The sequence below is a fragment of the Alligator mississippiensis genome, chromosome 1, assembly GCF_030867095.1.
Source record: "Alligator mississippiensis isolate rAllMis1 chromosome 1, rAllMis1, whole genome shotgun sequence".
Classification (NCBI taxonomy): Eukaryota; Metazoa; Chordata; order Crocodylia; family Alligatoridae; genus Alligator; species Alligator mississippiensis.
Window position 1 is genome coordinate 301,171,819 of NC_081824.1, and position 16,630 is coordinate 301,188,448.

General features: G+C 43.4%; 1 protein-coding gene across 1 annotated transcript in view; it reads left to right on the forward strand.

Annotated features, from left to right (window-relative positions):
* PWP2 (PWP2 small subunit processome component) overlaps nucleotides 1-15,914 on the forward strand; it is a 31,186-nt gene extending 15,272 nt beyond the window's left edge. The window contains exons 11-21 of the mRNA XM_006258403.4: nucleotides 1,180-1,328; nucleotides 4,736-4,883; nucleotides 5,652-5,802; nucleotides 6,266-6,446; nucleotides 9,431-9,578; nucleotides 10,827-10,935; nucleotides 11,254-11,319; nucleotides 11,931-12,149; nucleotides 13,773-13,923; nucleotides 14,963-15,037; nucleotides 15,228-15,914. Of these exons, the coding sequence (XP_006258465.3) occupies nucleotides 1,180-1,328; nucleotides 4,736-4,883; nucleotides 5,652-5,802; nucleotides 6,266-6,446; nucleotides 9,431-9,578; nucleotides 10,827-10,935; nucleotides 11,254-11,319; nucleotides 11,931-12,149; nucleotides 13,773-13,923; nucleotides 14,963-15,037; nucleotides 15,228-15,378 (1,548 nt within the window). The 3' untranslated portion in view covers nucleotides 15,379-15,914. The remainder of the gene's footprint in view (nucleotides 1-1,179; nucleotides 1,329-4,735; nucleotides 4,884-5,651; nucleotides 5,803-6,265; nucleotides 6,447-9,430; nucleotides 9,579-10,826; nucleotides 10,936-11,253; nucleotides 11,320-11,930; nucleotides 12,150-13,772; nucleotides 13,924-14,962; nucleotides 15,038-15,227) is intronic.
* The last annotated feature ends 716 nt before the right edge of the window (nucleotides 15,915-16,630 follow it).

The following is a 16,630-nucleotide window of genomic DNA, read 5'->3' on the forward strand; positions in this document are numbered from 1 at the left end:
CAGAGTAGAGCTGGTCAGGAATTTTTTGCTAAAATGATTTTCTGGGGAACCTAGAACTCTTCTGGCTCCTTAGCAAGGTAAGGTATGTGAGCAAAAAATTCTTGACCAGCTCCACTTATTTTTCACTTTGGAAATGAAAGGCCCAGTCTTGCACTCCTCAGTTAATGGAATGCTGACTGACAGAATTAGGAGTTCTGGCTGAGATTAAGGCATGCAAAACTAGGCTTTTGGTTGAAAGAAATGACAGATCTCAGGGTTGGTTTGATTTAAATCACTAGACAGAAAGCTTTGATTTAATCATTGTTTTCTGCAAGAAATGCATTCTTGTTTTTTGATGTCCTTTATTCATTTAACTTCTTGAAACTTTGCACTTCTAGAGAAAGGTAAGGGCTTGACTGTGTGTACACAAACTTGCAGAGAGACAGTAGGGCTGATGGGTGGGTAGTCCGGTCTGTTATCTCTCATCTCATATACTGCTGTTAACAAGGATGTTATCTCTGGAGACGGCAGACTCTCCCTATGCCTGAAGAACAGTGTTTGTGCCCAAAAGTTTGCAAAGAACATTTTTTCTAACTATTTACTTGGTCTAATAAAAGATACCACATCTACCCAAAGAACTTTGTCTGCCTATGATCTCTGGAGACACAAATCCAGAGTTTGACAACTGAAATTAAGCATCACAGAGATGCTTAATGGGATCTTCTACACTGAGCACTGAGTCCCATTGGGTAGTGTGGTTTTCTTTAATCTTTGCTAATCTATAGAGGAGCCTCTGGAAACCCCATAAGATTGGGCCCCTAATATAGTCCATGGCCTCTGATGTATTTATAACTTCTAAAAATGTTACATGAATATATTGTTTCAAATAGTATATCATTAGAAGTTATAATCCCCATTCCATGATGATATATTTGAGCTTTAAGATATCTTAAATTAAAATTATGTTTATATGTGTATTTTTTTAAAAAGCTTAAAATACAGTTAAATAAAAAAAATCTGATTTAAATAAAAAATCAATTTATTTTATTTTATTTTAATTTTTTTAATCATTGATTTTTATCCACCCTGACAAATCTGTTGTGAACAAGAAAGGTTTCAACATGCTCTCTCCCTCTTCTCTCTCTCTCCCCCGATATATGACGCAGAGGTTTTTAGTAGTTCTTCCCATTTCTTGTGCAGGTAAAAGTATGGAACACCAGTAGTGGCTTCTGTTTTGTCACATTTACTGAACACACCAGCAGTGTCTCTGTTGTAACTTTTACGTCTACTGGTTATGTTATTTTGAGCGCTTCGCTGGATGGAACAGTGCGAGCTTTTGACCTTCATAGGTATGTCCCCTTTAAGACTCTCTGTACTGCCTTTTTTGTCTAGCAGGTTATTACATTGGTTTCAGCCATGGTACAGTTATCAAAATGTCAAGCAGTCTGTCCCCACGCTCCATTTTTTTATATCTTGTGTTTTCATCCCAACACTCTAAACAGCTGCCTGCTGCAGTGCTCAGAGATCATAAGACCAAGTTGTTCAAGTCTGAGCACTGCTTTACTGATTGATGGTGAATTTATCAGTTTATGACTAAGTGACAAAACTGCTGAAGCAGTGATCTAGGATAGTGCTCAGCTTTTTTGGCTGGGGGTTCAGATGGGGAGTGCCCAAGCCATCCACAAGTCAGATCCGGCTGGTGATCCTGATCTGACATGGGGCAATTGCGACAGGAGGCATCCCAGCTCCAATCTAGCCTCATTGGGAGGAGGGAGGCATTGTGGCTAAGTCCCACAGGGGGAAGGGGGCATGACCCAACCCCAACCCAGCTCCTAGGGGGATGAAGGGGGTATGGGCCAGTCAATTGTGGTGGTAGGGGGCATGGCTTGGCCCTGCGGAGGGACGGGGAGGGGATCTGGCCTGGCCCTGCATGCAGGGGTGGGGTGGGTTGAGAGTTTTAGCTGGCCCCAGCCTGGCCCCATGGGGGAAAGGACATGGCCTGGCTTCATCCAGCCATGGTGCTGGGGGGATGGGGTATGACCTGGCTCCAACTTGTTGCACAGGGCTTAGGTTTTGAGAATTTGGCAGTGGTAGAGGGTGGCTGTATTTATTGCCACCTCACCCCTGCTGCCAAATTTCCTTGTCTCTGGGGAACCCTACAGGCCAGATACCCTATGGCTCTGTGGGCTGCATTTCATCCACAGGCCAGAGGTTGAACACCTGTGGCTTAGAGAATATGAACAGGCCACCCAGCCAGCATGCAAGGTCCTTGAGGAGTCCTCAAGAATCATCTATCCAACCCTCTTCCAAGACCATCCTTGTCTAAACCTGCCCCTGTATAAACTTCCAAAGATGGCAATTCCACAACCTCTCTAGATAACCTGTTCCAATTCTTAACTACCCTTATAGTTAGAACGTTCTTCCTAATGTCCAATGTCAGTTTTCCTTGTTGTAATTTAAGGCAGTTACTTCTTGTCCTGCTCCTTCTGCCATAGAGAAACATTCTGTCACCATCATCTGTATGGCTACCCTTCAGATATTTCAGCACTTATCAAATTCCTCCTTGGTCTTTTTTTTTCTTCATATAGAACATTATGTATTTTTAGATCTGTGTTCTGCATCTGGAATCAAATAATTCTTAGGGTTTTTTTAATGCTTAGATGATCTATAGTTTGTATTTCCATAAACCTGAATATAAAGAAAAGGATTTTCTAGTTACCTAGTTGTTACCAAACTATCCCTTGCATTGTTTCCAGGATCAAGGAATGAATGGCGTGGGCACTAAATGTAAGGGACCAATGCAATAAGAATATGTGCCTTATAAGGGTTCCATATTCATATAATGCATAATAGACCCTCTTACAGAATTTCCAATACCCATTATGGATTGCTTTTCTCCATCCTTGTCCCTCAAATTACTTTATATGCACAGACCCCTTCTGAAATGGTTTCTGTATGCAGTGAATTGTGCACTATACCTGTTGCTGTAGGCCAGAAATTCAGTAAGAGAAACAGGCTTGCGAGATTTAAGATATCTAGGTAGAGGAGCATATGCTCTAACTCGCTCAGTAAAGGAAACTAACAAAACAAGAAAATTTCTGGTGCAGACCATTAGGCAGAAGATCATAGAATCATAGAAAATTAGGTTTGGAAGAGACCTCGGGAGACATCTAATCCAACCCGCTGCTCAAAGCAGGACCATCCCCAACTAGATCATTCCAACCAAGGCTTTGTGTAACCAGGTCTTAAAAACCTCCAAGGCTGACCACAACCTCTCTAGGTAACCCATTCCAGCGCTTTACTACCCTATTGGAGAGGGAATTTTCTGATATCTAACCTAAACTTCCCTTGCTGCAACTGGAGACCATTGTTCCTTGTTCTGTTATCTGCCACCACTGAGAACAGTCTAGCTCCATCCTCTTTGGAACCCCACTTCAGGTAGTTGAAGACTGCTATTAAATCCCCCCTCAGTCTTCTCTCCAAACTGAAGAAACCCAGTTCCCTTAGCCTTTCCTCAGAAGTCATGTGCCCAATCCCCTAACCATTTTTGATGCCCTCCGCTGGACTTTCTCCATTTTGTCTTGCATCCTTTCTGTTGTAGGGGGCACAAAAACTGAACAGTGCCCCAGGTGTGGCCTCATCACTGCCAAATAAAGGAGGAGAATCACTTCCCTTGGTCTGCTGGCAACACTTCTATCAATGCAGCCCAGTATGCCGTTAGCCGTCTTGGCAACAAGGACATATTGTTACCTCATATTCAGCTTATTGTCCACTGTAACCCCCAGGTCCTTTTTTGCAGAGCCGCTGCCCAGCCAGTCAGTCCCCAGCCTGTGCTGGTGCATGGGACTGTTCCGTCCTAAGTGCAGGACTTTGCACTTGTCCTTGTTGAGCCTCGTGAGATTTCTTTTGGTCCGATCCTCCAATTTGTCTACATCTTTCTGAATGTAGCCCTACTCCCTCAGTGTATCTACTACTCCCCCCAGCTTGATGTCATCTGCAAACTTGCTGAGGGTTCACTCCATCCCATCTTCCAGGTCATTGATGAAGGTATTGAACAAGCCCGGCCTCAGAACCAACCCCTGGGGCACTTCACTTTATACTGGCTACCAACTAGACATCAGGCCATAGATTGCTATCCTCTGAGCCCATTAATCCAGCCCGTTTTCTATCCACCTTACAATCTGTTGATCCAGTCCATACTTCCTTAACTTGCTTGTGAGAATGGTGTGGGAGACCATATCAAAAGCCTTGCTAAAGTCAAGATATAGCATATCCACTGCTTTGCCTGCATCCACAGAGCCAGTCACCTCATCATAGAAGGCAATTAGTTGTATGCACACACCCAGGAGTTACTCCATTATCCATATAGTGACATAGTACATGTAATGGAACAAACATCCTCAAACATTAATGGGAATTTTTTTTATTGGTTGAAAGTTGCATCCTCAAAAAATTTCTTGCTTCTGCAACATGGGTGTATGTCTCTGAGTCAGTCCAGGACTCATGTATCAAAGTCATGACCAGCACACTCTACTGGCTGAACAAAAAAAAATATAATTACATACCTGTTTTTAATTGCTAATTTGTATATTGTAGCAATTCAAAATGTACTTTAGATTTAAATTCTTGCATTTGGTTAAAATCATTTTTTTAAATGAACTATTAAAATGTGAAACGCATTCATTTTTGTAATACTTTCTTGAAGACTTAATTACTTACGCATTTCTAAAATTGTTCTTAATATTGTTTATGATAGATACCGGAATTTCCGCACCTTCACTTCTCCACGACTGACCCAGTTCTCTTGTTTAGCTGTGGACTCCAGCGGTGAGATTGTTTCAGCTGGTTCCCAGGACTCTTTTGAAATCTTCATCTGGTCAATGCAGAGTGGCAGACTCTTAGATGTAAGGGACTGAGATTTGGTTTCTGAATCTTTGCAGTTAACATACAGTATGTCTTGTTAAGTATCTTCTAGGTTAAATTGTGTGTGCCTGAAGGTGGGTGAGCAGGGGGCACACAGCTGACATGGGGCTCCTAAGAGAAAGGCAGCAGTGCAGAGAGCCCTGAGCCTATGGCAAGCAGCCTGCATCTGCCCTACACACAAATCTGGGGATGTAGCACATGCCTCCCCTGGGGGGTTCAGGCAGTGTTGGGGAGCTACCCCTACCTCCTCCCTGTACCACTTGGACAAGTCACACATGGCTCCATCCTGCCCTGGCCCCAGGTCCCATTCACTGCCCTGGCTGGGCAGCGCCCCCTGCTCCACTCTCTCAATCCGCACCCCCTCCATCCTCCGCACCCCTTTCCCTCCATAGACTTACCTGCAGGGCGCTGCTCTCCACGATGCTCAACTGCATTCCTTGCTACGTGTGTGCATGCAGCTGCGCACATGCACACAGCATTCAGGGGCCTGAGTCAGAAAGCATATAATTTATCAGTGAACATTATCAGCTACACTGGCCAAAAAAAGCTGATGATGTTAATTTTCCTTTAATTGGTGCCAATCCAATACGCAACTGATATCTTGGTGCACATCTACATTCCATCTGTTGAGAAGAACTAAATGTAGTAGGGATGGGGCCAGTGGACATACTTACAGTTTTGCTACAGAATTGTATGTTGAACTCAGTTTCACATAATTATTTCCTTATTATCTTTTCTACATCCATTAGGTCATCTGTGGTCATGAAGGCCCCATCAGCAGTCTTTGTTTTAACCCGATGAAGAGTATCCTAGCTAGTGCTTCTTGGGATAAAACAGTTAGATTATGGGATATGTGTGACAGCTGGAGAACCAAAGAGACCCTAACACTGAACTCAGATGGTAAACTTAATTTCATGTTATGTAACTTATCATTTGGAGGCAGCCAGATACGAATTTCATAGATTCATAGATTGTAAGGGCTGGAAAGGGACCTTGCAAGATCATTGGGTCCAGCCTCCCCCTGCACTAGGCAGAATTGGTTCTGCTCCTTCAAAGATGTTCTGTAAATGTTTGTATTTGATGCCATTGGTCAGTCAGAATTTTATTTACTTATTACAAGCTGCAGTTTTCATTCTTGCTCTTTCATACAATCTGGAAACGTTCAGCAGCACAATAAGTTTTTGGTACTAACTACCCAAAATATAATGTTATAGTCGGTTTAACATTACATTTTGTCCAAAAAAATTGTATTTACCTCATCCTTTTAAACCTTGTTTCTGAGAATCTAGACAAAAGTATTACACAATGTGGTTTTAAAGTAAGGTGTGGCTACTTTTTTATTCATTGACTAAACTTTGTACAGTGCTTGCTGTTGCTTTCCGACCTGATGGCAAGGAGCTTGCGGTTGCAGCCCTGGATGGACAAATAACTTTCTGGGATCCTGAAAATGCAGTGCAGACTGGCTCAATTGAGGGAAGACATGACCTTCAAATGGGAAGAAAAGAGTTGGATAAAATAACAGCCAAGCAAGCTGCTAAGGGAAAGTATGTAAAATAGTCTTGTGACAATGACAAGAGATTGACTATACTCACTTGTTTTTATTATACTCATTTTTTCCTTTTGTACGATGTTTTCCTGACTTGAGTTTTTTATGATAGTTTCAGAATTTAACTGTCACTTAAATATTTTGATTACGAAATTTGGTATTTTCTGACTTGGCAAGTGGTACTTTAGTTCCAAACCTTTCTCTTTCCCTGGCACCTTCACAGTAGTTCACTTTCACACACAAATCCTGAGTGTCTATATTTTCTCATTGGTGATAACCTTGATTCATTTATATCACACTGAAGCTTTTATGCTATTCTGTACATCATTTCATGGTCAACAGTAACACCTTTTTACAGTTATGGTCCTGTAAGCAACTGATAAATAGAAAATTGTTATTTTAGAATATATAATCTGTGAGGTAATCAGTTTTTTAAAAGGCAGTGAGCATACCTGGTTATTGGAAAACCTGAGCTGAGAATCCGTTTTCACATATCCTTTTTCTTCTCCCCTCTTCCCCCGCCGCGCGTGTCCGTCGTCGTCTTCCCCCCAAGAAAAAAGGTAGAGGCATTTTTGAAAACACTCTTTCTGTGGTGACCTCCAATTAGCTGTTCACTCTTCATTTAATCATTCTTTTCTGGCTATTCTGAGCCGGGCTGAATTTCAGACAGGACAAGTCTGAAGGAAAGAAACTTTTACAGTAGATATTAGTCTCCTCTTGTCTTGTTGCTTACAGATGTTAATACATACCCATCCAGCGAGTCTGTTTGTGGGAGTCCCTGGTACCAATAGGAAGTTAAGCAGAGGTGGGGGTTTTTCCTAAAGGAAGTATAAGCCTGGAGGGCTTGTGAAATTACCTGTCTGAAATGAAGGCAGGCTATACCTTCAGGAAAGCCTGGGAGAACTGTTTTGTAGAGGTGCACTGATACATCGGTCTGATGTTGGATTGGCACTGATATAAAGAAAATTGTCTGTATCGGAAATTGGCCTGATATGGTTGATAAATGGCCCATGCATGCGCATAACGAGGTGGCGAGGAGCACAGCCTGGCAGCTTGGAAGTCTGATGCAGTGGGAGGAGAAAGGGGGAAGGAAAGAGGTGTGGCAGGGGGTGGGGGGCAGATCAAGGCCCTCACAGTGAGGGAGGGAGTGGGGCTGGGGCAGGGGTTAGGGCAACTGCTGCCCAGCCAGGGCAGGGCAGGCGCAGGATGGAGCCATGGCTCGTCCAGCGCGGGGCGGCTCCCGCCACTGTATGCTGCCTGTCTGGAAACTGCTCGTTCACTCATCCGGTGGCTTCTGTCACTGCTTTGACTGCTTGTCCAGGTGGAAGCAGTGGCGGGGCAGGCTGGGGCTGGATCTGCATGGGGTAGGGCAGGCTGCAGCTGGGGCTGCCCAGGGCTCTTCCCAGTGGGGACTGGGCTGTGCTGTGCTCAGGGCAGGCAGTGGCGGCAGTGGGTTTCATAGTTGGTAGGGTCAGAAGGGACCGGAGCAGATCATCAAGTCTGACCACCTGCCATGGCAGGAAAGAGTACTGGGCTCAAACAACCCCGGCAAGGTGTTCATCCAGCCTCCTCTTAGAGACCCCCAGGGTAGGAGCCAGCACCACTTCTCTTGGAAGTTGGTTCCAGATCCTAGCCACCCTGACTGTGAAGTAGCGCCTCCTGATGTCTTGCCTGAATCTACTGTCTGCCAGCTTGTGACTGTTATTTCTTGTCAGTCCTGGTAATGCTTGGGGGAACAGGGATTCCCCCAATACCTGCTGGTCCCCCCGACTAGTTTGTAAATGGCCACCAGATCCCCCCTCAGCCTTCGCAGGTTCAGGTCCTGTAGCCTCTTCTCATAGGGCCTGCCCTTCTGACCCCTGATCATGTGGGTGGCCCTCCTCTGGACCCGCTCCATGCTGTCCACATTCCTCCTGGAGTGCGGCACCCAGAACTGGATGCAGTTCTCCAACTGCGGCCTGACCAGTGTCACATAGAGGGGGAGGATCACCTCCTTGGACCTGCTTGAGATGCATCTGTGGATGCATGACAAGGTGCAGTTGGCCTTCCTGACCACTTCCCCACACTGTCAGCCCATGTTCATTTTGGCATTAAAATGGGTTGGGGGCTATGGCAAATTCTGGGGTGGCTGCAGCCTTCCCTTCTTCCCCCCCGTGCCGCTGCTGCCTGCCCCAAGTGCAGCCTGGCCCAGCCCATTAGGAAGAGCCCAGTGCAGCCCTAGCCCCTGCCCACAGGGACACATGCCTCCCTATGGCCTCCTGGGGCATGTGCAGTGCTGAGAACTTCTCCCCCCTCCCTCTCCATGCCCCCTGGATGAGCCGCTTATGGCTCTGTCCTGCACTCTGCCACTCCCCGGCTGGGCAGCACCTGCTCCAGCCCCACTCCCTCCCTCACCGCACGGTCTGACCCCCCTGCCCCCATGCCCCTTCCTTTCCCCCTCCCCTTCCACCACAACAGACTTACCAACCAGCTAGACATTGCTCTTCAAGCTGCCAGGCTGGTATCGTAAATAAGATCAGTATCAGCTGATATGCCTCCTTAAAAATCGGCTGTCACTATCGGCCCCCAAAATCTCTATCGGTGCACCCCTATTGTTTTGCCTTTGAGTTGAAAAGACTGTTTTGTAAGTAAAAATGTAACGAGAGCATTACATCTTCAAAATCTTGTATAGATTTACATAAACTCTCTCCATCCTGTCAAGTAGTAAATTACTCCAAGTAATTTGTCTTAAGCTATTTGTGATTCATAGTAAAATACTTGAAGGGTTCAGAAATAAAGTAATTTGTATGTTAACCATATATTAAACAAAGCTCCTTTGGAATATTAAACCAGAAGCTGTTTCCACCTTTTAACAGTGCATTAGTTTACTGTGTTTACATTCTGCATTGCATTGGGGTTTATGTCCACTTCTAAAATTGAGACACCAGGTTAAAATTAACAATATGTGGTTTTGTTTTGATTTGTTTTGTTTTTTCCCCCCAGATCTTTTACCACTCTGTGTTACTCAGCAGATGGCCAGTCTGTTTTGGCAGGTGGATTGTCAAAGTTTGTCTGTATTTACCACATCGAGGAACAAATTCTGATTAAAAAATTTGAAATCTCATGCAATCTTTCCTTGGATGCAATGGAGGCAAGTGACTCTTGCAGTAGATTTTGTTCACTGAAGACTTCTTTGCAGCGTCAGTTAATAAAATGTTCGTGAGCCTACCTACATGGGGGCTCATTTGGTTGGAGTCAATTCCAGGTGAAACCACCAAAAAAGAAAAAAACGCTTCTACTCTGGGTCTCTTAAATCAGACCCAGTCTGCCAGGTTGTAAATGTTTTGGTGTTGAAAGTCCCCAGTAATTCAGATAATTTACAATTAAGTTTAATTATTGCAAGAATGTGAAACTTTAAAACTGCTGACAGTTTGTGTTGAGCTGTTTTCTTTGTGCTTCACTGGTTTGTGTCTGAGAAGGGATGCAGTTTTAAGGGGTCTTTTATTAAAAGTCAGATTTATAAAAGTTGAGTTGATTTGAACAATGGCATTCTTACAATACCTTCTATAATTCGTACTAACTCACTAGAAACTCTTAATCTCTTTTCTTTTCTGTTGCATTGAAGTGACTGTTTTCAAGAATGTTAACTTAGACTCGTGGTTCTCAACCTTTTGGACTCAAGGCACCCCTCCATAACTTTTGTGAACTGAGTGGCACTTCATTTTAAAAACTAATTTATATATTATGGTGTTTATCTCCTTGCAGAAGATCCAGGAAGTGAGGGTGGGGAATTGGCCAGGCAGGGACAAGCATGAGCCTCCACTTAACTAGTTATCTCCTCACACTTTGCAGCACTTTTCAAAGGGTCTTGTGGCACTCTAGGATGCCACAGCCCCCTGGTTGAGACTTTCTTTGAAACCTGATAGTAATCGCCCACAAAGTGACTACTGTAGTGGGGCCAGCCTTTGGCAGGCACACCTGCCAGATTGAGCCCTGTGCCCTCCCAACATGCTGTTCTGGTCCCCTTCCCTTTCCTGTTCTGCTCCCTCTTCCCTGCCTGATCTACCACTGTGCTGCTTGCCCCTTCTCTAATCTGCTGTGAGTCACAGACAAAGGCTGCCTGTGGCATGTGTACCACAGATTGGCCACCACGGACTAGCAGGTACTGTAAGATTGTGTGGCACACGCACTGTCACCACTGACTGAGCATTATCCCACAGTATTGCAAGTTTCAGTGACACCTATTGGATGAAATTACAAAGCAGTAATTCCTTAAGTAACTGGACTAGTCCACTTAAATGTTTGAGGAATTATTGAGTAATCCTGTTCTTCATTTGTTTCTCTCAAACACAACCTCCATTTTTGGATCTGAAGCAAATCAAATACCAATATTTTTCAGGAGTACCTGGATCGTAGAAAAATGACTGAGTTTGGCAGCATGGCACTGATTGATGAAGGAGCTGGGGATGAAGATGGTGTTGCCATTGCTCTTCCTGGGGTAAAGAGAGGTAATTCAGCTCTTAAAACCAGTGTCAGTAATTTGTCATTGCTTTTTAAACTGGCTTTGTGGGATAGAAGATTTCTGCTCTGAGTCTGTATGCATTGAAAAAGGATTCCCATTGATGGGAATACCAGGATAATTTTCAAATTTATTTACTCAAAAAGTAAAACATGTTGAATTCTGTCATTTGATGGTTTGATGTTCTCTTTGTCAATTTTTTTTGGCACTGATTTGATAACAGTAACTCCAGGGTCAGGATTGGGAATCTATGGTGTGCCTATTTAGTTGGATGTATTCGTGAATCACTTTTAAACTTTTGTTTCAGGTGACATGAGTTCTCGGCATTTTAAACCAGAGATAAGAGTGACAAGTGTCCGCTTTTCTCCTACTGGTGGGTATTGACAGGGAATGTTGTTTATCAGTAACGGGGGGGGGGGGGGGCTTTCCACATGCAACATGTGGAAAGACTGAGCAGTGGAGGAGATGCAACTACCCCCTAGAGTTGACCTCTGCAGAAATGGTTATACTGGTGTGTTAGTGGATTTGTTTCCCATGTTATGTGTATATTCTGGTATCCAGCTGGAATCTCTCAGACATAGTAGCCAATTAAAAAAAAATCATATAGAGCAGGGGGGTTGCAGCGTGTGGCCTGAAGGCTGTATCTGGTTTGTGGAGCCTTTGAATACAGCCTGTGTACCCGTGCTTTGGCAGCATTCAGCAGTGAGGGGCTCACACTGCACTGCATTACAGTCAGCTGCCTGGGGCTCCAAAGAGGGGGAGCTCTGCCTGTGCCTTGCCACAGTCAGGAGCATGGGCTCTGGCAGGGCCAGGGATGGAGAGGGAGCAGGGGAAGAGAGAGAAGAGGGCTTTCACCTTTCCCAAATCATGCCAAGCAATAGTGACAAGGAATCTTCCTGTTAATTAACAACACCTCTTCCCCCTGACTCCTTCCCTGATGTACCAAGGGTTGTGTTTAAATAGCAACTTCTGCTTTTCTTTTAGGACGGAGCTGGGCAGCAACCACCACAGAAGGCCTTCTCATCTACTCTCTAGATTCTGGACTGGTCTTTGATCCTTTCGAGTTGGACATTGACATCACACCCAGCAGCATACGTAAAGTGCTGCATCAGAAGGAGTATGCCAAGGCCATCATTATGGCCTTCCGATTGAATGAGAAAAAATTAATTCAGGAGGTTATGGAGACCGTGCCATATAATGAAGGTAAGCAGAGCTTCCCTAAAGTTTTACCAAATGTTTCGCAGTACAGCAAAACTATTACGTGTTGAAATCTGTGTTCATTCAGGATGGAGAAGGGCAAGTGCATAAAACCCCTTGTACAGGAGAGAGGTAGGGAAATTCTAATTTGAGTGAAAGGGATCTGGTGAGTGGCATTCACTGTTCTAAGGGAGGAACAGAGTGGGAGTAGCAGCGTATCTTAGGAAGCTATTCCAAAGGATAAAAGAGTTCTGGAGAGCTGGCAGTTACTGAAAGATACCATATCAGTAGGGGTGCGCTGATAGAGATTTTTTTGGACTGGTACTGTTAGCCAGATTTAAGGAAGCATTATCAGCTGATACCAATCTGATTTGCAATACGCAGCCCAGCAGCTTGAAGACCAGTGACTGGCTGATAAGTCTGTTGTGGGGGAATGGAAGGGGCATGGGGGGGTGGAGATTGGGGTCCCTGTGGTATGGGAGGGAGTTGGGCTGGGGCTGGGTCATGCTGATTTGGAAGAAAGCTAGGAAACAAAGTAAGAGGTTAACATGGTGGCAACAGGAGCTCTTTAAGGACTTGAACATCACAAAGGAATCGTACAAAAAATGTGAGGGAGGTCATATAATTTAAGAGGACTAGAAAGGAAGAGCACAAGCATGCTGAGGTAAAATAAAAAAGACAAAATTAGTTGCAACTAACATGAGGCATAAAAGGCAACAGTAAAATACTCCTGAAATATGCCTATGATTTTATGAATTGCTGGGAATGTCTGAAATGGGAGGATGGTTGGGAGGCATACTGGGGACTTGGGGAAGAGTGCAAGTAGCCCCTAGTCTGTGCTATGAGCTTGGCCTAAAAAAACAACAAAGTGTGTACTGCTTTAGTATTACTAAACAGTTATTTAGAAAGATGATTTCCCTGTCCCAGAGAGTTTAAAATCTAGATAAACACAGGAACATGGGGATAGATGAAAGAGTTGGGAAGAGTATTTGAATAAAAACATTATCTAGAAAGTGAATCTTAAATTCAGATATTTTTAGTTAGGAAAGCAAGACAAGAAAGAATACAGTGGTCAGAAATGCAGATTTGACTGGGGTAGGGGAGAGGAAGGTTGGTTCACAAGGGGAGTGATAACATGCTGAGTGTATGGATCAGGTACAAAGTCAAGAAGGAGAGGAAATGATACAGGGAAGGAGAAGCGGAGTTCTGTACAATATGGCAGATGGAGAAGACTAATCTGATCTAGTATGCCACTTTCTCTAAAGCAAGGAACAGCAAGATTTTGCCAGTCTATGCAGAAAAAAAAAGTGTAATGAAAGTGATGGGGAAAATGGGAAGGGGGAAAGGGTTTATTGAGAGAGAGAATATTATGGCAAACCCTGTTTTTTGGAGGTACATGTGATGGTCTTGCTTATAAAGGTAGTAAACATTTTCAGGTTCTCAAGAGTAGAGACTTCCTGGAAGGCTGGAAAGTAGTGGCCACAATGGTGACCGATAGGTGCTTTCTATCAGGTGTTGCAGAGAATTATTGCTGGGAGAGCCCTTGAAAGGGTACCCGTCTCTTTCAACTTCACGTTATTCCAGTTGATAATTTTACCTTTTTTTTTTAAAACTCCAACAAACCCACAGTTGATGTAGTCTGCTCATCACTGCCAGAGGTGTATGTGGAAAAGGTGCTGGAATTTCTAGCCTCTGCCTTTGAAAAATCTCGTCACTTAGAATTCTATCTTATTTGGACTCGGAGGTTGCTCATGCTATATGGACAGAAATTAAAAACAAGGTGAGTGAACTTGAACATTAAGGACAGAACACTAGGTATTTCAGAACACTATGACAGTTTAGTGGCTTGGGATTCTGAATTGAAACTTACAGGACACTTAAAATTATTCAATTATGACTTTTCAGTGACTTAATATATGCAGAGGTTTGGGAGACATGACTGATTCTTGCAGTTAAGTTGCAGATGAGTCTTTCCCAGATTTGTAGCTAGAATTTTGTGTGAACAGTTAGCTTATAGGTAATATGTAAATAAAAGCTGTAAAAAAGACTTGAAAATGCTTCCTGCTGAAGTGCGCTAAATGCTGGTGTGTTTGGAATGCATTGCAGTGATTTCAGTACACAGCAGTTAGATAAGATGTAAAAGATGCATTCAGTCCTGCTTATCTAAGGGAATTAGAACACTTGGCAAATTAGAAATGGGATAGCTACTCCCAGTTGCTATTTGAATCATTTAAATTAGAGGAAGAATCCATTATATGTTCATTTCCTTCCTGCTGTGGCTTGAAGAATAACGCCTTATTGCGTGATAGTATGTGTGAATGAATCTCAAATGTCAGAATCATTTATTTTTCTGTTCAGCTAACTGCTAAAATAGAGACAGATCATAGGTGAAGTCAGGTTCTTATCTCTGCTTCCAAAGAGAGGTACTTATATCTGGAGTCGTCTTTGTAATTATAGTAAGAAGAATCAGCTCATAAAGCTGGAATTTAACTTTACAATGGAGTGTCTTCTATGGTTGACATTTACATTTGTGATGGGGATGGAATAGCAATTGATTAGCCATGATGAAGGAACAGGAGTGATAAACTGTGTGCATATGATGTATTGACTTAAAAGCATACACAATTATTTGTGGATATGGTACAAAGTTGCAAAGTCAGTTGCTTTTATTCAGTAACATTAAGAAAGTTCATATATGTAAAATGGGTTAATAGTATAGTTATATTTTAAAATTTGAAGAATCATGCAGGAAAGGCGTTCTAGAATTTCATGTGTAGCTTATAAGTTGCACAATAAATTGCACATTTTCTCCTTTTAAGGTCAGGGAAACTGCTGCCCATGATTCAGTACCTTCAGAAGAGCCTCCAGCGTCACTTTGAGGATGTTTCCAAGCTGTATGTATTGTTGTCTCTCAGGGGCTTTTTGTCTTGTTTTGTGCGTTTGTTTTTTTAAATGTAAACCATAATCCTACAAAAACTCGAGCTTTTGAATGCTGAGGGAGTCTTTATAGAATACTTGATGATATTTAAAACGTGGAGCCTAGCTTTTAATATTGTCCTTCTGTTACTTTTTGTTTTGTTACAGCTGTGAGTGGAATCGCTATAACATTAAATATGCTCTGGCTATTTCACAACAACGTGGCATGAAACGTTCAGCAGAAACATCAGTGGGTGAGGAAGAAATGGAAGAGTCTGACAGTGATTATCTAATGGAACATTCAGCTGTGGATTCATGAAGACAACTTACTGTACCTTGATTTGATAATTTCATTTTGTGCAGGAGGGGACCTACAGAAAGAATCAGTAATGCAGTGGTATTCACTGAGACTGAGTGGCCCTCATAGTGGCTTTATTTGTTGTGAGTTAGGGTGAGATACCTGCAAAGGTACAGAAAATATATAAACTTAAGACAGCAAAAGTACTGTTCATACCCTACCTAAAATATAGCCTCGTGTGTCGTCTCCTTGAAGTCACGGGACCCAAGCTGATCAGCTTGGTTTTATTGCTTTTGAATCAAAACAAGACATTTGTGTTCATCTGTCAATAAAGATAGAACCATGGGTGGAAAATAGTTCTCTGCATTTTTTTATAAAATGTATATAAATATATAGGAGATGTATATTTAGAAATGTATATTAATATACAGGAAAACTGGATATTGTAAGTCACCCTTCTTTAGCCTCTCCTGTTTCCAAAATGTTTGCATCTCTGGATTAAACTCCTTTTTTATTCATTTATATATCCCGTTTTTAAATAAATATTTGAAAGGTTCTGTATTGACTTCACCTTATTTTGAAACGTTATGTTACCTAATTTAATGCAACAAGTATTGGAATGTAGTTTTAAAAACAGAAACTTTGCTCAATTCTAAAATTATCCAACTTAAGTTGAATACTAAAAGTTAAGGACAATTATTAGGATAAATGTTGTACTACAGGGGTTTTCAACTTTTTTTAGTCTAAGTACTCCTGGCAGCTGGATGCCGGGGGGGGGGGCTGGCTAGTGGGAGCGGGGTGTGGGTAGTGTGCAGCTGGACACAGAGCATGGAGGCGGGGACAGTATATGGGCGGGTGGGGATGGAGCACCACTGCCTCCCAGGAGCAGAGGCAGAGCGGGGAAGTTCACGGGGCTAGGGTGAGAGCACTGGTGCCTCTCTGCTGGGCAGGGAAGCTCACCAGGCTGGTGTGCGGCAGCAGCCACCACTGCGTGTGAGGTTCCCCACCCCACCCCACAGAGGAGAGCCGCTGCCCTTGCCTTGACCCAGCCCTGCTCCTGGGAGGCGGTGGCACTCTGTCCCCACCCACCCGCTCGCACGTACCCCCTAGGACCAGACCAAGTATCCCCAGGGGTACACGTACCTCCAGCTGACAACCCCTGTGGTTCTATATAAATAGAATGTGTGAGTAAAAGCTGTGGAATACAGCTTCTGCAGAGAATTGAACTGGTTAATGAACATGGGTTCATTATACATGTTTTTTAACATTGTTC